The sequence below is a fragment of the Chaetodon trifascialis genome, chromosome 16 (genome assembly GCF_039877785.1).
Source record: "Chaetodon trifascialis isolate fChaTrf1 chromosome 16, fChaTrf1.hap1, whole genome shotgun sequence".
In the NCBI taxonomy this organism is placed as follows: Eukaryota; Metazoa; Chordata; class Actinopteri; order Chaetodontiformes; family Chaetodontidae; genus Chaetodon; species Chaetodon trifascialis.
The window spans coordinates 17,192,494-17,219,325 of NC_092071.1; the positions used below are offsets into that span (position 1 = coordinate 17,192,494).

At 43.3% G+C, this 26,832-nt stretch overlaps 1 protein-coding gene across 4 annotated transcripts in view; it reads right to left on the reverse strand.

Annotated features, from left to right (window-relative positions):
- Positions 1-8,379, reverse strand: part of acaca (acetyl-CoA carboxylase alpha) — a 30,041-nt gene extending 21,662 nt beyond the window's left edge. For all 4 annotated transcript variants that reach the window (XM_070982367.1, XM_070982368.1, XM_070982366.1 and 1 more), the window contains exons 1-17: positions 8,251-8,379; positions 6,854-7,112; positions 4,935-5,067; positions 4,685-4,823; positions 4,450-4,559; positions 4,032-4,113; positions 3,814-3,912; positions 2,997-3,103; positions 2,771-2,881; positions 2,386-2,595; positions 2,114-2,284; positions 1,397-1,558; positions 1,111-1,274; positions 865-1,015; positions 628-731; positions 294-521; positions 47-197 (exon numbers count right to left, since the gene is read on the reverse strand). In XM_070982367.1, the coding sequence (XP_070838468.1) occupies positions 47-197; positions 294-521; positions 628-731; positions 865-1,015; positions 1,111-1,274; positions 1,397-1,558; positions 2,114-2,284; positions 2,386-2,595; positions 2,771-2,881; positions 2,997-3,103; positions 3,814-3,912; positions 4,032-4,113; positions 4,450-4,559; positions 4,685-4,823; positions 4,935-5,067; positions 6,854-7,083 (2,352 nt within the window). In that variant the 5' untranslated portion in view covers positions 7,084-7,112; positions 8,251-8,379. The remainder of the gene's footprint in view (positions 1-46; positions 198-293; positions 522-627; positions 732-864; positions 1,016-1,110; positions 1,275-1,396; positions 1,559-2,113; positions 2,285-2,385; positions 2,596-2,770; positions 2,882-2,996; positions 3,104-3,813; positions 3,913-4,031; positions 4,114-4,449; positions 4,560-4,684; positions 4,824-4,934; positions 5,068-6,853; positions 7,113-8,250) is intronic.
- Between the last annotated feature and the right edge of the window lie 18,453 nt (positions 8,380-26,832).

Consider the following 26,832-nt stretch of genomic DNA (forward strand, 5'->3'; position numbering starts at 1 on the left):
AACAAAACTCAATCTTTCTTGTGGACAAAATGCACATGACATCCACCTCTATTTCAGCATAGCACTGGCCGGCAAACACGTGCCCTCCGTCCTCAACTGTGTACTGGATAAGCTTTCCTGCTGAAGGAGATCGCAGCAGCGAAGGGTCGTTCTCCCTCTCAAAAACGCAAGTCTTGTTCCCAATTGTGATGCGATACCTGTAGGGGAAAAAAGATATTTCGTTTTAACACAACCAGAGAGTGTTAGCTACATTAGTAATCAGAATTTCATTCTAAGGCTTTGCTTCCTCTTACCTGTCCACCTCTTCCTTCATGTAGGTAGTGTAGCTGCTTCCATCATAAGACAGCAGAAGACCTCCATCGCTGAGCCGATGGACGTCCACCTCAGCAGAGGAGTTGTTCATGATGACCACGTAGGAGTTGGGGGACTGGCGGGTCACTGTCAGGACGTACTTAGTGCCTTCATAGATCAGCTCCACGTCCACAGTGTTGAGTAGCGTGTGTGCTGGCAGCACCTGGCCCCTGATCAGAGAGCAGAGAGCGTCTCATGTTTTCAATTCAAACTCCGCATAGTCTTCCTGAATATCGCCTGCTTGAAACGGTTCACTATAACACGCCGTATTTTTACCTTTCCAGAGAGTGCAGAAAGTTGGACACACTGTTCCTTAGATTGACATCTGCCACATGAAGAGCCCCACTCACAATTCCTAGCATGGTATCAGGACGCTCCGCCTGCACACGACACACACTTCACTTCTGATCCAGGAAAACATCAAACGCTCAATCTTCAATTCAAACTGCGCGGTGCTGCAAGGTGTTCTCATTCTAGCTTTCTCAAAGAGCACCAAGTGTCATGTCTGCATACCTGCATCTTCTCTGAGATAAGCCTGTCCAGCCAGCCGGTGTCGATGCTGTTGTGCTGAAAGCTTTCGGTCTCCAGCAGCTTAATGAGGTATTCCACTGTGGTCCTGAAGTCTCCTCTGATGGACAGCTCCTTCAGAGCCACCACCATGTTGCTAGAAAAAAGATTAAGAAACAACTACTTATGTCAACTATCTCCCATGTTATACATACATGAGCGATAAATAAATCCAGTTCCTTGTGTACTCACGAGATGGCTTCTTCCCGATTCTCTCCCCAAGAGAAACAGTGTCCAAACTGGGAGTCAGCAAACTCGTGCAGCCCTCCAGCCGCTGCGACGCTGAAGTAGCCCCACACGTTCTTGTTGCTGCGGAAATTCAGCTCTTGCACTGTTCCGGAGCTTGGCTTGAAACCCTGCGGTGACGTGCACACGCACATTTCATCTTCAAATTCTCACTAATTCTGACATTTAGAGAAGTTTAGAGAAGAACTTTTCGCTGCAAATACTTAGTGCGCCAGGAGAGAGTGAGGCTTACCTCGTCAGGATTTTCACTGGTGATGCGTGCTGCGATGACGTGGCCCCGTGGGGAAGGGGCTGTCGACAGACCCTCAAAGTCAATGGGAGAGTCTCCCCAGGGCTGGACCCCATAAAGCATCCTGATGTCTTTGATCCTTTGTAGAGGGATACCCATAGCAATCTGACAGAACACAGTGGCATTAGTACAACGCAAGTTAAACAAACAGGGTCAACAACACATGACTGCGCATATATGAATTGTGAACGTATTTGCTTTGAATAAGTTTTCCCCAGTATGCTTTTCTCAGTTTATTAAACAACATCTCGCTGAGAGACAGTGAGTCCTGTTGTTGCCTGGAAAAAGATACTCTAGTCCTCTGTGCCAGAGAGTGTGTCACTCCCACAGTAACACCCAATCAGCTTGACTGCAAAGCTTTTCCAGCAACACTGCCCTTCAGCTTGACTGCCACTGACCTATTTACACACAATCCTAAACACTGCAGAACAGACCACATGACCGAGGTCTGCCACAACCACTGGATCCGCTACACCGTTTCTGCATGCTGTCTCCTTCTTTTGCAGTCCGTTACCATGGAGACAGGGGGCCGTCTAGTGCTGAGCAGTGAAGCATGCGAACTTTGTCTGCGACAGGGCAGTCGCACGCTCAAACGTATTGTGTGTGATGTAACAGAGCGTGCTCTATCTGTCTCCGCAGACGTGTCCGGGTGAGACTGACCTGCAGTTGTGCAGCAGGCAAGTTGACGTCAGCCACCATCTCGGTACAGGGGTGTTCTACCTGCAGACGGGGGTTGAGCTCCAGGAAGTAGAAGCTGCCATCCTGGCTGTAGAGGTACTCCACGGTACCTGCACTGACGTACCCAACCATTTTAGCCAGCTTCACCGCACACTGAGGAGAGAAAACAACTCATATCAAGTTCAAATCTAATCAAGGTTCAGTTAAACTAGCTATAGCTATATGTAATATAAGCAATGGCAGATTGGTTGTACCCTTTCCATATCCTCAAACACATCAGAAGTGGCTATAGTAGCAGGAGCCTCCTCTATGATCTTCTGGTGCCGTCGCTGCACAGAACAGTCTCGACCAAACAGGGAGATAGCGTTCCCGTACTGGTCAGCCAAGATCTGGACCTCGAGGTGGCGGGCATGCTTGGCTAGCTGCATGACGAAAATAGGTGAGCCTGGAACTTCTGCCTGGACCTGGAGAGCCAAACAGAAAGTCAAATCTTGCAGTCAGTAAATACACAAAAATATTTTCCCACTGAATCCACTTTGGTGCCGCCAGATTTTCCATTTCCACTAAAATCATGTTCTACAATGTGCTCCAAGCCCTGCATGATGTTTCAAATCAGATTTAGCTTGAGTTTCCTCTTACCTGTCTGAACAGGTTAGGGAAATCATCAGCGCAGTTGACTTTGCGGATGCCTTTTCCTCCACCTCCCTCTGAGGCCTTCACCATGACGGGGTAGCCGACCTTTTCTGCAGCCTGGCAATGGAAACATAAAGCTTTCCAGCACACATGCAACTATGCACACTATAGAAAAGAACAAGCCGCATGCATTTGGAATTATGAACTGTCGACTGTCAGGTGGCATGCTCACTTTAAGACCATCCTCTACATCCTGGATGCAGCCAAACTCGTATATGTCAGTAGGAACGTTGATGATTCGCTTCTTTTGGTTGCTCTCTGTCCATTCTACTGTCAGGCCTGAGAAAGACAAACAGATAGCTTATTCGCCATGCATACTTTTCACTGAAATAGTGTGATGCTAATAATATTCTTTTCTGAAATCTCAGGAACCGGACTTAAAACACCAGACATTTATGACACAGACATAATTCCGTTGGAGAAATAATGCTCACACCAAACATTTACAACATCAAAGCTGCATTTCCAGAGCATGTTAGAGCTCAGCTCGACTCTGCTTGCTCTTTTTCCACTTGTTTTGGTATCACTTTGAATGAGGTTCCAAGGGAAGTGAGGGGACACTAAAAGGTGAGGTATACCATCCCTTTGATACCCGATGTAAGTGTAGCGCAGCTCTTTTGTGAGCGCAGCGAGTGTGTGGTCGAGCAAGCGAGAGGCAGAGAGTGATGGTGAATGCAAGCAGAGCAGATGAAAAACTTAGCAGTGAATTTCTCAGTTTAGCAGTATATGAAGGGGATGCTGCGACGTTATGATGATCAGCTAAAAATCCTGCCTATGTAGAGAGTTTTATCTGCAGCGGAAAACAAAGTGGAGAAAAGTACGTGGAACAAAATCGAGTTGTGTGGAATTGAGCCATACCGTGCAGTAGAAATGCAGCATTCAGGGGAATTCAAGAATCACTGACTGCTGATTAATTAAGAAACACCCTTTTATTTTTTTCAAAAGCTGATCATTACCAGCCTCAGCAGCAGACACGAACTGTGACCCACCTGTGCCACTCCAAGGCAGGGTTGGAATGCCAGCTGTCTGAGCCACGATAGACGAGGCAATCTTGTCTCCTAGAGCCCACATAGCCTGACTTGGGGGACCTGAGGAAGGAGTAAGCAAGAAAAACAAAAAAGAAAAGCATTTAAGTTGAGTTAAACTGCTAAACTGTTAGCTTACCCTGACCTTTTAAGTGATAGATAAAGCAAGACGCCTCACTCACCCATAAAAGCAATGCCATGTTTGTGAAGCAGCTCTGGGAGTTTAGGGTTCTCTGAGGCATGACCCCACCCAGCCCACACTGCCTGTAAGGAGCACATGACAACAGGTACTCGATCAATGCTTAAATGATTACTTAGTGGAGCTGCAGAGATTAGTCGATCAATCGATTAGTTCGTATATCGAAAGAAAATTAATCGCAAACTATTTTGATCATTAATTAATTTTTTCAGTCATTTCTTCAAGCAAAATTGTCAAACATTTGCTGGTTCCAGCTCCTTAAATGTCAGGATTTGCTCCTTTTCTTTGTCATTCATGACAGTAAATGATGAGCCTTTGGGTTTTGGACTGTGATAATCGTTAGTTGCAGCCCTATTAACTACTGTGGGAAAACTAGAGATACATTAAGTATGTGTGGGTACCTGAACAGGTATGCGTTTAGCAATGTCCAGAATGAGCTCCACATTGGCATAGTTGTTGTTGTTAGTCCCTCCTGGCACAGGCACGTAATGATCTGCCATTTTGATGTACTCTGTGAAAGACAGAGACAATTTTGCTGCAGTCACACCTACAATATTCCCCCCTGGAGTACTGTCTTCTGAATTAGCTAAGATGTTTGCATCCGTACTTGTTCAGTCAGATCATGCTCAAGCTTACCTGCGTTAGCCTTCAGGTCCTCTGGGGTCACCATCACGACAAAGCGGATCGCCCTTTCATTTCGAAACATCTCATAGGCCCAGCGGCGGATAGAGCGCATGCATTTGACCGCTGCAATGCCATTGTTGGCAATAAGCACCTGTAGAAGCAAAAAAGCTGAGTTACAAATGCTGTTTTTGCTCACATAAGTTAAAGCGCTCATACAGCTTGATGCAGTCTGAAGACGAGGGAGCTCAATGAAAATCTTCACCTTCTCAATAACCTTGTTGCCACCAAAGCGGGTGACAAATTCAGCCGGAGAAGCCACGGTGAAGTCCCTCTGGAGATCAATACGCCTGCGATCTCTGCCTTGCTTCACCAGGTGCAGCCCTGACATGCTTGGCCTGTTTTAAGAAATACAAAGAATGCACGCAACGCTTAACACCTCTAGTTGTGGGAACAATGCTGTATTAGGTGGCTATGCTGACAACAAGCTCTAGTTTTCAATAATGCAAGCCTTTCGGCAGTAGCTTTAAGGACAGTTTATGTTTACAGGCCAGAAGATAAAAAGACACTGATATCCACTCATGCTGATAACAGACTGATTCATCTCAGAAACAGAGGATTTTTCTGAGATTTTTACTGTCTCTTATGTTAAAATTTACAGCCTCCCCTTAATCTATGATAACAGTAAATGTTTAAGAGGAAAACTTATTTAGGATAGGTATGATTTGGGAATTACTGTCGGATCAGGAAAAAGTAAGGGGTCAACACTGTTGAAAAAGAAAACCCTCTGCTTATGATATAACCAGCAACAGAGCAAAACATATTATGCAGACACAACAGGACAGACACTTTAGAGTCCCCAAACATGTTTACATGCTTGAGCATGCGCCTCAGACACACTTGCAGAGCTCTTTGAACCAAGCTCCACCCCACAGGGAAGCTATAGGAGGAATGGGTAGTTCAGAGGGAGGGATATGACTATCAGCTGGAGGGCGTGGCAGTGCCTGGGCTCGTTTGGATGGCTGGCGTATGTGGCCTGATACTGCATTATTGCATCACTGTAGGGGTAACCGGCACGAGGCAAATGAGTCCCTACTGAATAAAGACTCTGCTTTCAATCCAGCTGTGGAGCTGCAAGAATTCATTCTGTCCAATGAGAGAGTCAGTTGGGGGGGTGGGGGGGGTGGGGGGGTGGGGGGGGTGGAGGGCACAAACACCCCCCGTCCAGTACATCCAGTTTTAAAACTGCCATCCCAGTTTCATACAGTTTTTCTTTCCTCCATTTTGTCCTTGTGAAACCGATCACAACAAAACCAGACTGGACAAAGGAATTATTGACAACTAGAGGATCCTGATGTCTATATAGATAATGCTGTTGTAAAAAAAGAAGTCCATAATTATGGGGGAATCTCATTTGAAGAAACCCAAATTTTCTGTGAGGCTTCAGGGGGAATTGGGATTTACAAGCCCCCCCCCATCTATGATAGTGGCAGTAAAATGAGGGGGTCTATGGAGTGCAGTGAAAAGCTGGAGCTGACAGAGAGACTAAAAACTCCTGCAGGCTTTAAACTAAACTCCGTCTATGCTGAATAGCTCCTTTTGACTGTCAAATTGAGAGTTTCTATGCGTGAATATTTCCTACACCAACATTCTGGAGGGTATTCCTACGTTCCAGGCTGATGTCACAGACTCAGAACACAGAGAAACCCTTTAGCAGTGTGCAGCTAGTGAAACCACATTTTTCACATATGCTGTAAAAAGGGCTACCCAGCGAAGGAGGAGTCCACAGTCTGAACAGCGTGTGCTCATTTTGGACCGCAGACCAGTCTCAAGAAGACAGGATTGTAAATTACAGGTTCCCTATTTGTATGTCAGACTTCTACGCTTTAAAGCCACCAAGGAATAGTGTTATTTAAGGCTGCTAAATATAAAGTCTTGATAGTATGTCAATTCAATGCATCACTATGTGTGCAGGAGCTACCAAAGAACTTCCCAAACATTGCATTGAATTAGTCTGCTTTCCTGAGAAAAAGCTTGAAAATACCTAAATAAATCATCAGAGAAAAAAAAAATCTATGTTCACACATATAATTAATATCATATTCAGAATATTCAGCAAAGAAAATGTAAAAGGACACTGAGAGACTAGAGGAGATACAAACAAACCGGGTCTGGATTCCTAACCTTAGATTGTGGCTGGGGCCATCAATGTGGTCAAATCCGATTTCATAGGTGCTGTCTGAGCTACAGGAGGACGGTGACAAGGACCGAGGCTCCTTCTCCTCCAGCTGCAAGTCAGGCTTCCCTTGGATTTCATCCTCCGAGTTCTCCTCCGACACTGATCCCACCATAAAGTGAGAGTGCAACGCTGCAACAGCAGGGTTCTTCTTAGCAGCACCATCCTGCTGTGCCATGGCTGGACGACACGAACAGGCTGCGAATACTGGCAAGGAATAAAAGAGCGGTGGCAACAGTTATAAAGGAGACACAGAGTCCAAATATCAGGGTACAGTGTGACACAAGATTGACTTGGCTGGCATGTGATGCTGTTTGTCATATTGCAAAAGTGGGTTACATGAACTTAAGTAACTTGATAAAGCAGCTGATATTGCAACACGTGGACTCACACTGGGAGCATCAGTACAGTGTGTGCAGGCTCTGGAAAAAGTACCATTACTGGACAACCCATCACAGGTCAAAACGGATGAAATAATGACATTTGCATGCAATGCCGGTCATATTGTTAACAGCATTCACACATGCAGAAGAATGTGAAGGTCGTAATTAAGGTCATAAAACTGCAACCTCATGAAACAACACTTCCTATATGAAAAGCACTTTCACTCTATAAAACATGCATAAATCCTGCCTATTGCATGTGCCAATACACATAAAAAACACTTTACAATGCAACAATTGAGGTAATTGTGTGACAACAGCTGTAAACTGCATGTACTAGTTTAAGAGATGAGTTTACTGAGGAGACTAACATTAGCTGCTCTAGTATTGGACTTGCCTTTCTTCATTAAACAGCTTTTCTACAATATCAATTAACACCACCCTACGGGAACAGTAACGTCTTGGCGTGGGTACAGCTACATTTCTCCACCAGCTCATGCAACAGAGAAAGAGAGGACTCCCAGGTAAGGCACACCTTACCTATCGATAGCTGCTTGCGCGACCAGAAAAACAAGCCGAGCACTGCTGCCAGACACACCGCAAACGTAAGCCATGGGAACATCACAAAATGATAACTGTTACCGACGACTACATTAAGCTTGTTAGCAGACTGAAATTTCTGCCATAAAACATCTTATGAAATGACAGAACTGGTGAACTAGCTTCCTGACTTGACAGCAGCAACAGATAAGCTGAGGCGCTGGTGCTACTAACGAGGGCTAATAACGTTAGCTAGCTTACCGCTGTAGCTAATATATCGCCACAGTAACGGCGCTAATACAGTACGCTGAGCGCACTGCAGGTGTACTGTACTGCCAAGTGGTCGAAATCTCATGAACGCAACTAATGACAGACAGACTTGTGTAATAAATCTGAGATAAACATCTAGGCTATCGACTCACCGGTGGAGATAAACCGAAACGTAATCCTGAAAAAAGTTGAGCCCAGGGGATCGATGAATTAATTGTCAGACATCTCTGGTTCCAGTGATGATGAAAAAAATCACATCATGATGAGGTCACAGAGCTCCGGCAGACGCTTAAACAGCAGAGAGTGGGGTGATGTGATGATGCGCAAGCAGGTTACTCCGGGACGTTGACCTTTGACCGCAGCTTCCGCTATAGAAATACATGAGGTAGAAAAGACTCCACACACAAGCCTGTCCGCCGAAGACGGCTGCACTGTGAAAAATTAAATAAAAAATAGTATAAATATAGTATATTATATTATGCGTAATATATAATTGTGTATAATTTGACATTAAATATATATGTTATAAAGAAACAAAGCGGAGTTAAAAGTAATACACTCTCGACTGAAGTTAAATTAAAACGCTCAAACTCGTTTACTATTATCTATTTTTCCCTGAAAATTATTTGAGTATTCTTTAAGTGTTGTTTAAATAGTAACATTCCTAATCAGTCGTCAAAAATGTATCTTGTGTTAAATGAAAAAATTAACAGTATGAAACAACAATATCAATATACGCTAGAAACCTCGTTTTGAATCAGTCCCGTTTTAAAAACAATACTTCACTTTTATTATTGTTGTTGTTGTCGTCGTCGTCGTCGTCGTCGTCGTCGTCATTACTTTTGTTTTTGTGATAGTTGTGACTTGGTTGTTGTAAGAATTTCCAACTGGCATTAATAGGCTTCTTTATCTATCTAATAGCTATCCTAATGTCACAGAATGCCCCAGGCAAATAATGTTAAGGCTGTCATAACAACATCATCAGTTGCTATATAAAACAACAGAGGTACATCTTGCTTGTACTGGCAGGAAAAGAATACTGTGCAAGAAATACTTCCTATCTATTTCACCTGGATCTAGGAAGATGTCTGTCGCAGAGAACCAATCAGATGCTAGAACGATTTCTGTGGGCGGGCTTCGTAAGATATAGGAGGGGCGGTTCTCGGCGAGTGAGGCCCGGCTTCAAGCTGCACGTGCGATCTGCATCATGGTGGTGGTGATGTCCAGAACAAGGACCGATAGTTCACATGCGTGTTTCGAAAAAACATTTCGTGGTTTCAGATCCCAAGTGTTATCCTAAAGGGACTTTTGAAGGCAAGGGCGAACAAACTAATCTTAAACGATATTTAACGACACGACCGCTGTTACAATTACAAAACCACGTCTTTAAATCGTGTCTGCCAAAGATCATTAGTGGATTGAGATGGATCACCAACGTGAAAAGAAAAAAACGTCTAGTCATTTCCTTCATCGGAGAGAAACGTTTTAAGCCTTGCAACGGAGAGGGTGTCTGGCATTTAAGTTTGTCCCTATTGCCTACACTCGGTTTTCACCATTGTATAAAAGTTCTCCAGTGTTGTAGCTGTCGTATTTATGTCGTCTACCTGTGTGTGTGTGTGTGTGTGTGTGTGTGTGTGTGTGTGTGTGTGTGTGTGTGTGTGTGTGTGTGTGTGTGTGTGTGTGTGTGTGTGTGTGTGTGTGTGTGTGTGTCCGGTGTTTCGTTTTTCCACCCCTTTTTTTGACATTTAAGACAAATGCCTAACATTCACAGAGAGAAACGTCTAATTGGGAAAAACAAGGAATTGTCTGCCCACTGAACAGTTTTGAAGCCCCCTAGGAAGTATGATTTATTTGCAACATTGTGACCTTTGAGGATGTCTTGTGGGTGTTGCACAGGTATGGTGAGGCTTGAATAGTGTAGCCAGGAGGGAAAAAAAACCCAGTCAGCTGATTGAATGCACATATTTGCCACAGGTGCACTGACTGTCAACTGATTGGCTTTTTTTTGCCTCACCTGTCTTACCTGTTTCTGGGTATTTGCTTGAGAAGGCAAAGTCTGCAACGCGGCAAGCAAATGACCCCTTCAGAACTTTTCAGCATGCAGGTAATTCTTTGTTTTTCACTTTGAGCCATTTTATCCAGCACTTCAGTGTTTAAACAACACTTCTATCAGAGCAGCAAATTCTCCAAATCCTTCTTAGGCTCTGGTGCTGGGAATAAGTTTCCTCTGCTGTCTTCAAATAGAAAGTGAAAATACACACAGAAATAGCCCCTGTGTAATTATTTGTCACTAGCTGCGTTTCCATTACCCCTAGAAATGCGCAAAACCTAAATATCGCAATAAAATACTGGTAATGGAAACACCTATATTTCGAAAATCCTCTCAAATATCGCAAAAACATTTTTATGCTCTCATGAGGTGGTTTTTCAGACGTGTCGATATAAAAGTGTATCGCAAAAGTGTAATGGAAACACTTTTTCCGCATTTACATGTCACCGAGGTCAACGGACAAGGGGTCACGCGAGCAGTTCATTTCGAGGAAGATGGCGCGGTATGTGTGGACAGAGGAGGAGACGGAGTTATTGTTAACAGTTATTCGTGATAAAAATGTCACAGCTATATTAGATAGCAAACAGCAACGATCAGTGTACCGAGACGCATAACGCTTTCGGCCATCTTCCTCAAAGTGAAGTCTCGCGGGACGGCCGAGAATTTACGAGAATTTCGGTTAGTTCGCAAAACACCGTTCAATGGAAACACCTGCAAGTAGCACTTGAACTTTGTCGAAATTTCAGAAATATCGCTTTTATTTTGCGAACTACTGTAATGGAAACGCAGCTAGTGTTTTGTTCTGAAAAGTTGGGGGAGTATTTCTACAGTTTTACCTAAACTAGACATCTATCCCATGGCAAAAGAGCTGAACATTAATTCTGAATGTTTTATCCGTGTTGTATAATTGCTTGTCCTCTCAATTGACAGTCAGATGTCAATGTGAAGTCTAACATTTTCATTCTGTAGTAACCCAGATAGCAATCAGACCCCGCATCGGATCCGTTCCGGAGGCTTCATAAGGTCCGGAACGGATCCGCAAAACACTTTCGGATTGGAGTCCACTTGCACGGCGGGACAGATCCAGATAGGATGAGGATCCAGTCTTGTCCGATTCAGATGTGATTTTAATCCGCTCATTCAGTCGCTAATTTGCTATTGAGCCATTCCAGAGCCCTTGTTTAAAATGTCTCATCTGTCCAAAATTACTTACATAAATTTAATCCAACATCACACTGACCAAAATCTACCTTTTATATAAATAAATTTCATTTTACCACTGTGTGCAATGGCAATAAAGTTTCCTTATTCTGATAAAAGCTTTAATACTTGTTATGACCAGTGTGTCTTAATTAATCAATATTTGCTTTGATTAACACTTGGAAAAAATAGAAAATAAATTTGAAGCCACTCTATGGTTCTTAAAGAAGTGCAGAAATTCTACTATAGGTGCGTTGCGAGCCACGAGCGTGGATGGCCACGAGATGGACAACATCCAATCAAATTCGGTTAGCTAGAGTAGAGGGGCGTTCATCCAATAAAGGTTGAGAACCACTGACTTAAACCATCGATTTTTTTAGACTTTTTAGTCGTCATGCATTAGTAGTATTAGTATTTTGTTTGCTTGAAAAATAAGTGTCCCCATAAAGCCACCTTTCTATTTACAGGGAATTTTCAAGGTAAAGTTGCTGAATCAATCCAGAAAAAAGCAGGGTAAAACTGAAATATAAATCTCTTAGTTTTATTGTCACATTTTATGTCTTCAGTTGGTCATCATGTACAGTTAGTCCAAATCAGACTTGTCACCTTTTATATTTGCGTATAGTATTTTTCCTCAAAACTCTTGTAAATGTAACTAAGACTAAATCACCATATAAACTATGTTTTATGTCTAAAATAGTTCATTTCCATTGCAGATCTTCTGCCTTGAAGCTTACCTGTTAAAAGCCCTCATGAAAAAAACTGAATTTTGCTCGTGTTTTGCACAGATTTAATTTCCTGTATGTGAGTTCTAAAGTTGGATTTTGTCACACTCAGAATTTGAAGTTTTCTCTTTAACTTTGTAAAACGGTGCTCTACATGTGTATTTTGCATTCAGAGCTGACAAATGATGCTTCCAGTGTTCAAGCACAAAAGGAACAGAATCCAACATGCATGTGAATTAGGATTTTGCATTTTGTGTACTTTTACTCAGTTTTGTGTACGTAATACACTTTGCATATATATCTATATATATATATAGATATATTGAATGAGAAATTATCTGACAACTGTCCATTTCTTTGTTTTGTTGTTCATATAATTAAGTACATTGAATACATTTGCTTTATCAATGTGGTTTCTTGTGCTCCTAAATCGATAAATTGGCCCGTTGTCATGTCGTCTTATCGTGACCATCGTACGCAGCCTGAGCAGCTGTCTGTCCCAGCCATGTGCATGCACACAACCATCCGGCCTCGAATGCATCATGATGACACAAGAACGGACAACAGCTGCCAGCGTGTGGTGTTTGTAGAGACTGACAGTGTGTGTGAAGGAAGTCGAATCCCTTAACCAGCTTTGTGCTCTTTTCTCTCTGCTGTGACACCAAATGAAGTCGCTTGGCCTTAAACCCTTAAACCACCTTCATATCTCAATCAAACAAAGATTTGAACATTACACCAACATTTCACAATTAAAAGTTCGTCAAACAAATAAACAACAACAAACAAACAATTATTTCTGATTATTTTGATTTGATTTTTATTCTTTTATTTTTTTCAATGCAATTTTTGTTAGTTTTGTTGTATTTCTGGGTTATTTTCATCTTTTTGAGCCTGATTCAGTTGAGTAATTATTAGTGCAGCTGATTGTGTTGCTGTGGAAAGTGAAGACATTTGAGTCTCGGTCCTTCTGAGCTTCTGGAGCCAGCTGTTTGATGATTCTCTACCACCACTTCTTCTTCTTCTTCTTTTTTGTCGTGGTGACCTGGCTCTCCAGCTTTTCCACTCTCGACCTCATGGAGCTCTCCATCGACTCCCACTGCTGCTCCTTGTCTTGCATGGTCTGCTTGAGGCCAGTGATGGTCTGAAGGAGGAATTCCTTCTCCTTCTTCCAGCCCTGTTGCACAGTCTGCAGAGCAGCCATGAGCCTATCATTCTCATGTTTCTGCGCGTCCACTTGAGCCAGACAGGAAGTATTCTGCTGCTCTAAGCGGTGGCGTTCAGCCTTCAGCAGACTCTTTGTGTTTTCCAGAGCTGCTCTGATCTTCTTGACCTCCGTCCTGTGTTTGTCCAGCTGTGCTTGATGGGAAGCCTGGCATCTTACCATGCTCTCCGTTGCCTTTTCGGTCTCTTTTTGTAGAGCTTTCTCCATGTTGCTCACTTTCCTCTGGAGCTTGTGAGCTTCAGCACTCTCAAATATCAGGTCTTTCTGCAGCTGTTCTACTCTTAAGAGAGCCTCAAGCTGTGCAGCGTCTTTGTCTGAAAGCTGCGCCTTCAAACTCCGAGTGCTCGTCTCAAGTTTGTCTTCAGCTGCTGCATGGGACTGCTTTTCTTTAAGGAGCTCCACCTTCAAGGCCTTGATCTGCTTTTCAAGGCTGGCATTTGCTTCCCTCGTGTGCTTTTCAGCAAGGAGCTCCGCCTTCAAGGCCTTGATCTGCTTTTCAAGGCTGGCGTTTGCTTCACTCGTGAGCTTTTCCACAAGGAGCTCCGCCTTCAAGGCCTTGATCTGCTTTTCAAGGCTGGCGTTTGCTTCCCTCGTGTGCTTTTGCACAAGGAGCTCCGCCTTCAAGGCCTTGATCTGCTTTTCAAGGCTGGCGTTTGCTTCCCTCGTGTGCTTTTGCACAAGGAGCTCCGCCTTCAAGGCCTTGATCTGCTTTTCAAGGCTGGCGTTTGCTTCACTCGTGTGCTTTTCGGCAAGGAGCTCCGCCTTCAAGGCCTGGATCTGCTTTTCAAGGCTGGCGTTTGCTTCCCTCGTGTGCTTTTCGGCAAGGAGCTCCGCCTTCAAGGCCTGGATCTGCTTTTCAAGGCTGGCGTTTGCTTCCCTCGTGTGCTTTTCGGCAAGGAGCTCTGTCTTCGCTGCCTTAAGCTCGTTTTCAAGTTTGTCCTTCACTTTCCTCATGTGCTCCAGTTTGATTGAGATGGCCTTGGTCAGCTGATGGAGATCATCAGCCTCAAGCTGTGCAGCGTCTTTGTCTGAAAGCTGCGCCTTCAGACTCCGAGTGCTCGTCTCAAGTTTGTCTTCAGCCGCTGCGTGGGACTGCTTTTCGGCAAGGAGCTCCGCGTTCAAGGCCTTGATCTGCTTTTCAAGGCTGGCGTTGGCTTCCATCATGTTCTGCAGTTTGAATGAAGGGTCCCTGGCGTCGCCACTCAGCCGATCAATATTTTCTTGATTTTTCATTCCCATGCCTCTCAGCCTCTCCGTTTCCTTCTGTGCAGCGTGGCCACGTGGAACCGTGGCCTCGGCAAGCTGGACTTTCAGGCTGCTGATCTCCCACTGCATGAGCTCTCTCTCCTGTGTCCAGTTGCCCGCTCCGTTTCCTGGGAGGTCATGGAGGAAGGTATCCAGCAAGTCCTCCCGAACGTCTATCAGGACTCTGTTTTCTTCAGGACTTGCAATGAGGGTCGCCTTGCTGTCCTTCAGGTGGACCCTCAGCTGTTCTTCCAGGTAGCTGAGATAGAAGTGAAATGGTTTTTCAAACTCCATTCTCCAGAATTCTTCGTCTTCCACGTGTGAAGCAGTTGTCAGTAGTTGTGTTTCCTCCGAACGTTGTTTTCTCTGAACAGTGTTTTCTCCGAACAGTATTCTCTCACAAGTGTTTTCTCCGAACAGTGTTTTCTCCGAACAGTATTCTCTCACAAGTGTTTTCTCCGAACAGTGTTTTCTCCGAACAGTATTCTCTCACAGGTGTTTTCTCTGAACAGTGTTTTCTCCGAACAGTATTCTCTCACAAGTGTCTTCTCTGCAGTCCTCTCTGAGTGGTGCGTGTCTTCAGTGGTCACTTGTGGTCTTAAGGCATCCTCTGTTGTCTTTGATGATGATGTCATCACAAATTCCTTTGATCTTGGTTCAAAGGAATCAAAGGAATCAATCTTGATTGGTTCTCCTCCACTCACACTGCACTTCGATCTTGTTGCTGTGGATACCATTTGTTTACGTTTGAACATAGGAATGGGATGAATGGGACCACCAGTAGATGTTATGCATATGTAGGCCTAGCCTACAATTACCAAATATAGGCAAGTAAAGTTTCAAACCAGTGACAATGTGTTGTTTTGTTTCAGCAGATGATAATGTAAATAACCCTGGAAGTCATGCCAGTGGTGCAGCTGTGCTGTGAAGATGAGATATAGTTGAAGCCACTAAAATGTCAATAATGTTTCTTGTTGTCTGGAAATGAACTTGATGCATGACGATTTTCTTTTCTTACAGTATGTTGGTCTTACTGTAGTTACCAACCAAAAGAATGAAATTCATCTGAATGGCAGTAAGAGAATATCAAGTTAAAAAACAAAATTTCCACAACATATCAAGTGCATGTTATTGAAAACTTTTATTGGCCTTTGATTATTGATCACACTTGCAGATAAAGTAGCCTAGTAGGGCCAGCTAGGTCTTATTCATATTCAGAGAGCACCGCTGTCCAAGTTTAGTAACTGCTGAAAACAAAAGCGCTGCCTGGTAATACATCTCCTTCTTTACACCCTTATGTCGCTCCATGGGAACTCACACTTGTTTCCTTTCCATTAGCTTGTAATGTGAAGCCTAGCTATCTGCTGGACTGAACCATCTGCGTCAGGATGACCAGCTGGAGATCAGAAGGATACTCATTGCTTTGAAATATTAAAATCATGAGAGTGAAAGGATTTGCTATAGAGTTTGATCATACCAAAACTTATTTACACCTGGCTGAGGGCAGAGTGTGTCCTGTGTGTAACTTGTATGCAAAGAGAGAGATAAAAAGGACAGATTTGAGTGGAATTTCTTCTTAGTCTTAGACTGTGTTTTATTTTGGTAAAGCTCTTTCATGCCTCCTTTGTATTATACACTAGTGTATTTGAGAAGTTTGGCTTGTTTTTTTTATAAGAATATTCCAAAATGTATTGTTTTGTACTGGTACTGAAACTCAGCTTTTACTCTATGATTCCCAGGTCCAGGTGCGAGCAGTTGTATGATACAGTAATATTGCTATTTGTCCAGTGTGGTAACATTGCACATTGGTCACCAAAATCTAATCGGAGAAGGAACATTGGGGCTCAGCGCTCCTTTGATATTCTAACTTTATCCTCCTTTCTATTTGCCAAGTTGAATTCATTATTCGTTGAAAACATTCAAGCCAAATCCTCAAAACTGCAGCCAAGGCAGTAGCAGGCAGGAAGGTTGGAACACCGTGTTGTGAACACAGGTCACCTGGAGCTCCAGCTGGAGAAATAAAAATACTTACGACTAGGTGGACGACCACTCTACCTCCTGAGCCACAGCCACCGATAACATTTCAGTCCTGCTTCCCACACCTATGGAGACTTTGCTGTTGCATATTTGCACCTTCACATGTATTTTGATTTTTGGTTTTACAAGTTTCAGCACAATATGCAATATTTTTGCATTTTGATAACTCTATTTGAAACTCCTTGAACCATGTAGCAAGTATGTACTATATTTATAAATGCAAAATAGGTAAAGCAACCCCTCTGAACTTTATCTTTAATTCTAGTGTGCGTCCCCAAGTTCCCTAAGATACCTAAAATCAATTTTGGGGAAACAATGTAAAGCGTATAAAATTTGGCACAAGCCATCAAGAATATTTCCAGTAAAAAGTGTAGTGGTGCAGCACTACATCACAAGGTGTCGTAGAGTTTGAGTATTTGATTTGACATAAGCATCACATAATGAAGGCTTTGAATGAGCAGGTGCAGAATATTTATGTGATCCTGTGGAAAGTTGTTTCCAACTTTGATGAGAAGGGAGGTGAGAAGATCAGTGTCACTCTGAGGTCTGTACGATAAATATGAATTTGGAGAAGAAGCTGAAGGACCTGGAGGCCGATCAGGAGGCGCTGAGGACGGAGAATACGGAGCCTAAGGAAATCGTCCTGATGTTGGATGAGGAGCGGAGCGGAGCCGGCTCCCGGAGCTCCATCGACAGCCAGTCCAGCCTGAGCAACCTGAACTGCGCGGTGCCGGTTCGGGACGTCGGGGATGGGAGTAGCACATGCAGCACTGGAAGAGCCGGTAGTCCCGACCATCAACACCACCACCTTCACAAAGCAGAGGAGGGAAAGACAGCATCTCTGAGGAGGTCTATGGACGACCTGTCCGCCGCTCACAGAACGGGCGGCATGATTTTTTTCGCACAGCCCCTGTGTAATTATTTGTCAGTGTTTTGTTCTGAAAAGTTGGGGGAGTATTTCTACAGTTTTACCTAAACTAGACATCTATCCCATGGCAAAAGAGCTGAACATTAATTCTGAATGTTTTATCCGTGTTGTATAATTGCTTGTCCTCTCAATTGACAGTCAGATGTCAATGTGAAGTTTAACATTTTCATTCTGTAGTAACCCAGATAGCAATCAGACCCCGCATCGGATCCGTTCCGGAGGCTCCATAAGATCCGGAACGAATACGCAAAACACTTTCGGATCGGAGTCCAATTGCACGGCGGGACAAATCCAGATAGGATGAGGATCCAGTCTTGTCCGATTCAGATGTGATTTTAATCCGCTCATTCAGTCGCTAATTTGCTATTGAGCCATTCCAGAGCCCTTGTTTAAAATGTCTCATCTGTCCAAAATTACTTACATAAATTTAATCCAACATCACACTGACCAAAATCTACCTTTTATATAAATAAATTTCATTTTACCACTGTGTGCAATGGCAATAAAGTTTCCTTATTCTGATAAAAGCTTTAATACTTGTTATGACCAGTGTGTCTTAATTAATCAATATTTGCTTTGATTAACACTTGGAAAAAATAGAAAATAAATTTGAAGCCACTCTATGGTTCTTAAAGAAGTGCAGAAATTCTACTATAGGTGCGTTGCGAGCCACGAGCGTGGATGGCCACGAGATGGACAACATCCAATCAAATTCGGTTATCTAGAGTAGAGGGGCGTTCATCCAATAAAGGTTGAGAACCACTGACTTAAACCATCGATTTTTTTAGACTTTTTAGTCGTCATGCATTAGTAGTATTAGTATTTTGTTTGCTTGAAAAATAAGTGTCCCCATAAAGCCACCTTTCTATTTACAGGGAATTTTCAAGGTAAAGTTGCTGAATCAATCCAGAAAAAAGCAGGGTAAAACTGAAATATAAATCTCTTAGTTTTATTGTCACATTTTATGTCTTCAGTTGGTCATCATGTACAGTTAGTCCAAATCAGACTTGTCACCTTTTATATTTGCGTATAGTATTTTTCCTCAAAACTCTTGTAAATGTAACTAAGACTAAATCACCATATAAACTATGTTTTATGTCTAAAATAGTTCATTTCCATTGCAGATCTTCTGCCTTGAAGCTTACCTGTTAAAAGCCCTCATGAAAAAAACTGAATTTTGCTCGTGTTTTGCACAGATTTAATTTCCTGTATGTGAGTTCTAAAGTTGGATTTTGTCACACTCAGAATTTGAAGTTTTCTCTTTAACTTTGTAAAACGGTGCTCTACATGTGTATTTTGCATTCAGAGCTGACAAATGATGCTTCCAGTGTTCAAGCACAAAAGGAACAGAATCCAACATGCATGTGAATTAGGAATTTGCATTTTGTGTACTTTTACTCAGTTTTGTGTACGTAATACACTTTGCATATATATCTATATATATATATAGATATATTGAATGAGAAATTATCTGACAACTGTCCATTTCTTTGTTTTGTTGTTCATATAATTAAGTACATTGAATACATTTGCTTTATCAATGTGGTTTCTTGTGCTCCTAAATCGATAAATTGGCCCGTTGTCATGTCGTCTTATCGTGACCATCGTACGCAGCCTGAGCAGCTGTCTGTCCCAGCCATGTGCATGCACACAACCATCCGGCCTCGAATGCATCATGATGACACAAGAACGGACAACAGCTGCCAGCGTGTGGTGTTTGTAGAGACTGACAGTGTGTGTGAAGGAAGTCGAATCCCTTAACCAGCTTTGTGCTCTTTTCTCTCTGCTGTGACACCAAATGAAGTCGCTTGGCCTTAAACCCTTAAACCACCTTCATATCTCAATCAAACAAAGATTTGAACATTACACCAACATTTCACAATTAAAAGTTCGTCAAACAAATAAACAACAACAAACAAACATTTCTGATTATTTTGATTTGATTTTTATTCTTTTATTTTCTTCAATGCAATTTTTGTTAGTTTTGTTGTATTTCTGGGTTATTTTCATCTTTTTGAGCCTGATTCAGTTGAGTAATTATTAGTGCAGCTGATTGTGTTGCTGTGGAAAGTGAAGACATTTGAGTCTCTGTCCTTCTGAGCTTCTGGAGCCAGCTGTTTGATGATTCTCTACCACCACTTCTTCTTCTTCTTCTTTTTTGTCGTGGTGACCTGGCTCTCCAGCTTTTCCACTCGCGACCTCATGGAGCTCTCCATCGACTCCCACTGCTGCTCCTTGTCTTGCATGGTCTGCTTGAGGCCAGTGATGGTCTGAAGGAGGAATTCCTTCTCCTTCTTCCAGCCCTGTTGCACAGTCTGCAGAGCAGCCATGAGCCTATCATTCTCATGTTTCTGCGCGTCCACTTGAGCCAGACAGGAAGTATTCTGCTGCTCTAAGCGGTGGCGTTCAGCCTTCAGCAGACTCTTTGTGTTTTCCAGAGCTGCTCTGATCTTCTTGACCTCCGTCCTGTGTTTGTCCAGCTGTGCTTGATGGGAAGCCTGGCATCTTACCATGCTCTCCGTTGCCTTTTCGGTCTCTTTTTGTAGAGCTTTCTCCATGTTGCTCACTTTCCTCTGGAGCTTGTGAGCTTCAGCACTCTCAAATATCAGGTCTTTCTGCAGCTGTTCTACTCTTAAGAGAGCCTCAAGCTGTGCAGCGTCTTTGTCTGAAAGCTGCGCCTTCAAACTCCGAGTGCTCGTCTCAAGTTTGTCTTCAGCTGCTGCATGGGACTGCTTTTCTTTAAGGAGCTCCACCTTCAAGGCCTTGATCTGCTTTTCAAGGCTGGCGTTTGCTTCCCTCGTGTGCTTTTCAGCAAGGAGCTCCGCCTTCAAGGCCTTGATCTGCTTTTCAAGGCTGGCGTTTGCTTCACTCGTGAGCTTTTCCACAAGGAGCTCCGCCTTCAAGGCCTTGATCTGCTTTTCAAGGCTGGCGTTTGCTTCCCTCGTGTGCTTTTGCACAAGGAGCTCCGCCTTCAAGGCCTTGATCTGCTTTTCAAGGCTGGCGTTTGCTTCCCTCGTGTGCTTTTGCACAAGGAGCTCCGCCTTCAAGGCCTTGATCTGCTTTTCAAGGCTGGCGTTTGCTTCACTCGTGTGCTTTTCGGCAAGGAGCTCCGCCTTCAAGGCCTGGATCTGCTTTTCAAGGCTGGCGTTTGCTTCCCTCGTGTGCTTTTCGGCAAGGAGCTCCGCCTTCAAGGCCTGGATCTGCTTTTCAAGGCTGGCGTTTGCTTCCCTCGTGTGCTTTTCGGCAAGGAGCTCTGTCTTCGCTGCCTTAAGCTCGTTTTCAAGTTTGTCCTTCACTTTCCTCATGTGCTCCAGTTTGATTGAGATGGCCTTGGTCAGCTGATGGAGATCATCAGCCTCAAGCTGTGCAGCGTCTTTGTCTGAAAGCTGCGCCTTCAGACTCCGAGTGCTCGTCTCAAGTTTGTCTTCAGCCGCTGTGTGGGACTGCTTTTCGGCAAGGAGCTCCGCGTTCAAGGCCTTGATCTGCTTTTCAAGGCTGGCGTTGGCTTCCATCATGTTCTGCAGTTTGAATGAAGGGTCCCTGGCGTCGCCACTCAGCCGATCAATATTTTCTTGATTTTTCATTCCCATGCCTCTCAGCCTCTCCGTTTCCTTCTGTGCAGCGTGGCCACGTGGAACCGTGGCCTCGGCAAGCTGGACTTTCAGGCTGCTGATCTCCCACTGCATGAGCTCTCTCTCCTGTGTCCAGTTGCCCGCTCCGTTTCCTGGGAGGTCATGGAGGAAGGTATCCAGCAAGTCCTCCCGAACGTCTATCAGGACTCTGTTTTCTTCAGGACTTGCAATGAGGGTCGCCTTGCTGTCCTTCAGGTGGACCCTCAGCTGTTCTTCCAGGTAGCTGAGATAGAAGTGAAATGGTTTTTCAAACTCCATTCTCCAGAATTCTTCGTCTTCCACGTGTGAAGCAGTTGTCAGTAGTTGTGTTTCCTCCGAACGTTGTTTTCTCTGAACAGTGTTTTCTCCGAACAGTATTCTCTCACAAGTGTTTTCTCCGAACAGTGTTTTCTCCGAACAGTATTCTCTCACAAGTGTTTTCTCTGAACAGTGTTTTCTCCGAACAGTATTCTCTCACAAGTGTTTTCTCCAAACAGTGTTTTCTCCGAACAGTATTCTCTCACAGGTGTTTTCTCTGAACAGTGTTTTCTCCGAACAGTATTCTCTCACAAGTGTCTTCTCTGCAGTCCTCTCTGAGTGGTGCGTGTCTTCAGTGGTCACTTGTGGTCTTAAGGCATCCTCTGTTGTCTTTGATGATGATGTCATCACAAATTCCTTTGATCTTGGTTCAAAGGAATCAAAGGAATCAATCTTGATTGGTTCTCCTCCACTCACACTGCACTTCGATCTTGTTGCTGTGGATACCATTTGTTTACGTTTGAACATAGGAATGGGATGAATGGGACCACCAGTAGATGTTATGCATATGTAGGCCTAGCCTACAATTACCAAATATAGGCAAGTAAAGTTTCAAACCAGTGACAATGTGTTGTTTTGTTTCAGCAGATGATAATGTAAATAACCCTGGAAGTCATGCCAGTGGTGCAGCTGTGCTGTGAAGATGAGATATAGTTGAAGCCACTAAAATGTCAATAATGTTTCTTGTTGTCTGGAAATGAACTTGATGCATGACAATTTTCTTTTCTTACAGTATGTTGGTCTTACTGTAGTTACCAACCAAAAGAATGAAATTCATCTGAATGGCAGTAAGAGAATATCAAGTTAGAAAACAAAATTTCCACAACATATCAAGTGCATGTAATTGAAAACTTTTATTGGCCTTTGATTATTGATCACACTTGCAGATAAAGTAGCCTAGTAGGGCCAGCTAGGTCTTATTCATATTCAGAGAGCACCGCTGTCCAAGTTTAGTAACTGCTGAAAACAAAAGCGCTGCCTGGTAATACATCTCCTTCTTTACACCCTTATGTCGCTCCATGGGAACTCACACTTGTTTCCTTTCCATTAGCTTGTAATGTGAAGCCTAGCTATCTGCTGGACTGAACCATCTGCGTCAGGATGACCAGCTGGAGATCAGAAGGATACTCATTGCTTTGAAATATTAAAATCATGAGAGTGAAAGGATTTGCTATAGAGTTTGATCATACCAAAACTTATTTACACCTGGCTGAGGGCAGAGTGTGTCCTGTGTGTAACTTGTATGCAAAGAGAGAGATAAAAAGGACAGATTTGAGTGGAATTTCTTCTTAGTCTTAGACTGTGTTTTATTTTGGTAAAGCTCTTTCATGCCTCCTTTGTATTATACACTAGTGTATTTGAGTAGTTTGGCTTGTTTTTTTTATAAGAATATTCCAAAATGTATTGTTTTGTACCAGTACTGAATCTCAGCTTTTACTCTATGATTCCCAGGTCCAGGTGCGAGCAGGTCACCTGGAGCTCCAGCTGGAGAAATAAAAATACTTACGACTAGGTGGACGACCACTTTACCTCCTGAGCCACAGCCACCGATAACATTTCAGTCCTGCTTCCCACACCTATGGAGACTTTGCTGTTGCATATTTGCACCTTCACATGTATTTTGATTTTTGGTTTTACAAGTTTCAGCACAATATGCAATATTTTTGCATTTTGATAACTCTATTTGAAACTCCTTGAACCATGTATCAAGTATGTACTATATTTATAAATGCAAAATAGGTAAAGCAACCCCTCTGAACTTTATCTTTAATTCTAGTGTGCGTCCCCAAGTTCCCTAAGATACCTAAAATCAATTTTGGGGAAACAATGTAAAGCGTATAAAATTTGGCACAAGCCATCAAGAATATTTCCAGTAAAAAGTGTAGTGGTGCAGCACTACATCACAAGGTGTCGTAGAGTTTGAGTATTTGATTTGACATAAGCATCACATAATGAAGGCTTTGAATGAGCAGATGCAGAATATTTATGTGATCCTGTGGAAAGTTGTTTCCGACCTTGATGAGAAGGGAGGTGAGAAGATCAGTGTCACTCTGAGGTCTGTACGATAAATATGAATTTGGAGAAGAAGCTGAAGGACCTGGAGGCCGATCAGGAGGCGCTGAGGACGGAGAATACGAAGCCTAAGGAAATTGTCCTGATGTTGGATGAGGAGCGGAGCGGAGCCGGCTCCCGGAGCTCCATCGACAGCCAGTCCAGCCTGAGTAACCTGAACTGCGCGGTGCCGGTTGGGGACGTCGGGGATGGGAGTAGCACATGCAGCACTGGAAGCGCCGGTACTCCCGACCATCAACACCACCACCTTCACAAAGCAGAGGAGGGAAAGACAGCATCTCTGAGGAGGTCTATGGACGACCTGTCCGCCGCTCACTTACACAGACGGACTGGACTGAGCGGTGAGTGATGCTCAGTAATGTTTCTTCTCCGACCAGTTCACTACAGATATCAATTATTGTTTTAAAATCTCATGACAATGATCAAAATGCAACACTTCAGCCAACAGCTGTTATTTAGCAAGTTTATTCTTGAGAAATACAGCAGGACAGACAGTCCTCGAGCTGATGTGGCTCTTTATCACAGTCTTCATCAGCATGTGGAGTTTGCTGAGTTGTCACGGAGATGGATCTGTAGAGATGTGATTGCAGTATCTGATCTGACTTCGCTCATAGCTCTCAAGGTTTATATTGTTATTTAATGAATGAAGTGCCAAACTACAGGTCAGTCTTCATCCTTCTTTGAGACATGAAGACATGGCGATTAACTGAGTTAGTCTCACTATATGTCACTCGTTGCAGTTAGAGTCACAGTAAAATTATTCTGGGTTAATATTTCCTGATATTTACTGAGCACAACTGTGGTCAGTGTTAAAACATGAAAACATGAATGATACAGCACACATCCATCAGCCTTTACAAGCATGACATACCTGACAAGTTTTAACAAGGGAGAGGAATGTGAATACAAAAGAGGATATGTAGTTATGTTGGATCAAGTTGGGTCCTTTTTACATTTAAAAAAAAAAAAAAATGGTATGCAGTATGTCCAGTGTAAACCACGCGTCCTGATTATTTAAATTTTTTCACATAAACTGAAGTATTGATCCTTTTTGGGATGAGAAATTTCAATGATGTCTTACACACATAATGTAAGCCATTTAGAAACCCACTGATGACCAAAGGGCCTCGACAGAATCATTTATGTAATTAATCCCACTCCAAACCTCAGTCTGGACCACAATGTATAGTTTTGTCTACCTAAAAACACATATTTCCTCATCACAGATTGAGGCGATATCGTCACTTTGCTGTTGGCACCCACTGTCACTGAGGGACATTGTCTGGCCCAGCTCAGCCTGGCACTGATAGCCCCAGCCTAATTACCTCAAATCATTAAGGATGAATTCAGCTCCAATGAAGGTTTAACCCCTCGACAGTGCCAGCAGGAGGTGAGTTGTGTCAGCAAGTGATCTAAAGCACAGCTGGAGTTGGAATGCAGCTGAGGTGGCAGTCAGCTGCATGCTAACTCCTGTCTTTGACACATCTCAACAAGTCTCAGTCCGTTATATGATAAGAGGAATGAGATAAAAAGCTGAGATGGGGATCAAGGCTGCTTTTCACAGCTTGGTAAGGATCTCGTAGACATACTTGTTTAGCTGGTCGTTAGCTGGCTATCGACAGCTGAAGCCTGCTGACTGCCTCATCAGCAGTATGAAAAAGTCAAAGTGTCACTTACAATGGAACATGTAGTTTGAAAACTCAAATATGAGAATATCTCACTCAGTAAATAAGCAAGATATTTAGCTACATTACCTTTAGTTTTATATTTGGTCGATGTTTCTTATTGCTTTAGTAAAATGCTGAACTTCCTGTGAATAAACAGAACAACATGAATCAAGGTCTAAACACTACATTCTGCTTGAGCTGACTGACTCTGATGGGCACTTAGCTGCTGCTCTGAACACTTGCATATCTTCCACAAATAACCATTTCACAGTTCATATCACCTAGTACTACAAGTACTTTGGGTAAAGTTGGGGAAGGGGACAGGACAAATGGCCATTTCGGTACGACTTTAAGTCTTTACAGTAAACACTACAGGGAATATTGTTATTGTTATTGTTTTGTTTTGTTTTTATTTGCAGAACTGCAATCTCTCATTTAAGAGATATACAGAAAATTTTATAGACACAATATCAATTTAATTGAATTGATATCTCGACACTAAATGTGACTCTTAATGTGACTCTCTGTCTACTGATCCTCAGGGGTGACGCTGCTGACAGTGGCATGCCTCCTTGAGTTTCCCCTATCTGCAGCAAGGTTGAACCACCGTATGGCATGTCTTTGGATCTCGTCATCGGTGGCAGATCGGGCGGCATGATTTTTTCGCACAGAATCTGTAATCACACAAAAAAATATGATTTTCATATCAATTGCAAATGACAAAAAACCTTGGGAGCACCGACCTGTCAAATTGACAGGCCGGTCACGCCTTCTGCTGTCAGTTCGCCCCCTCCAAGATACTGCTCCAGGTAGGGCAGAGCATACTATGCTCCGTCGTCCCTGTTGATGGTCTTCTGGCCCTGCCTCTTGATCTCGATGGCCTCCCTGATCCAGCGCTGATGTTTGTTTTCCATGATGCTGGTCACTCTGGAGTTCTCCCAGTCCATGATGTGATTTTCCTGTTTACAGTGGTCTGTGATGGCTGACATGTAGCTATCCTGCTGTGCCTTTTCTTTTATTGCTCTTGTTTGTCTTGCTGCTCCCTGTCTCCCTGATGTTTGTTTGTATAAATAAAGTTAGCAACAACAGCCGGTCAGATAAACTGCTGGCGAGGGTAGAAATCATTAACGTGCCCGAGACTGAATTAAATTTAGCAGAGGATTCGACGTTAATGAATCAGTTAAACTTATAAACAAAATCTAATGCTAACTTTAACTAACCCAAATCCACCTCAGACGATGCTAGCTTACATTTGGCTATTACGGTTGAGCTATCGCCAACTTAAAGTATCACAATCACCATGGGATTAAGAACTTTGTAATTTTACTTGTAAATAACTGAAATGAATAAAACATGTCTTTGTTTCGTCTTCATACCGTATCGTGTTTTACTTACAGTGCTGGTGTCCGCTGCTGCCGTCGGAAGGTTGGAAGAGAAAAGTAGTCCGCCAACTCTCCGCAGAGAATGCGCCTTGCGAAGGTACGCTATGTGGAGGCTGACCGGGTCATCTGCGCATGATCCGCTTTTGCTATCTGGGAAAGATAAAAGGAGTGCAAATATGCAAATAAAATTGTAAAATGTGGATGCCTCACACACAACTTCAACCCAGCACCACAGAGGATCTATACAGTCACCACAGCTTCAAGGTGGGCACGCAA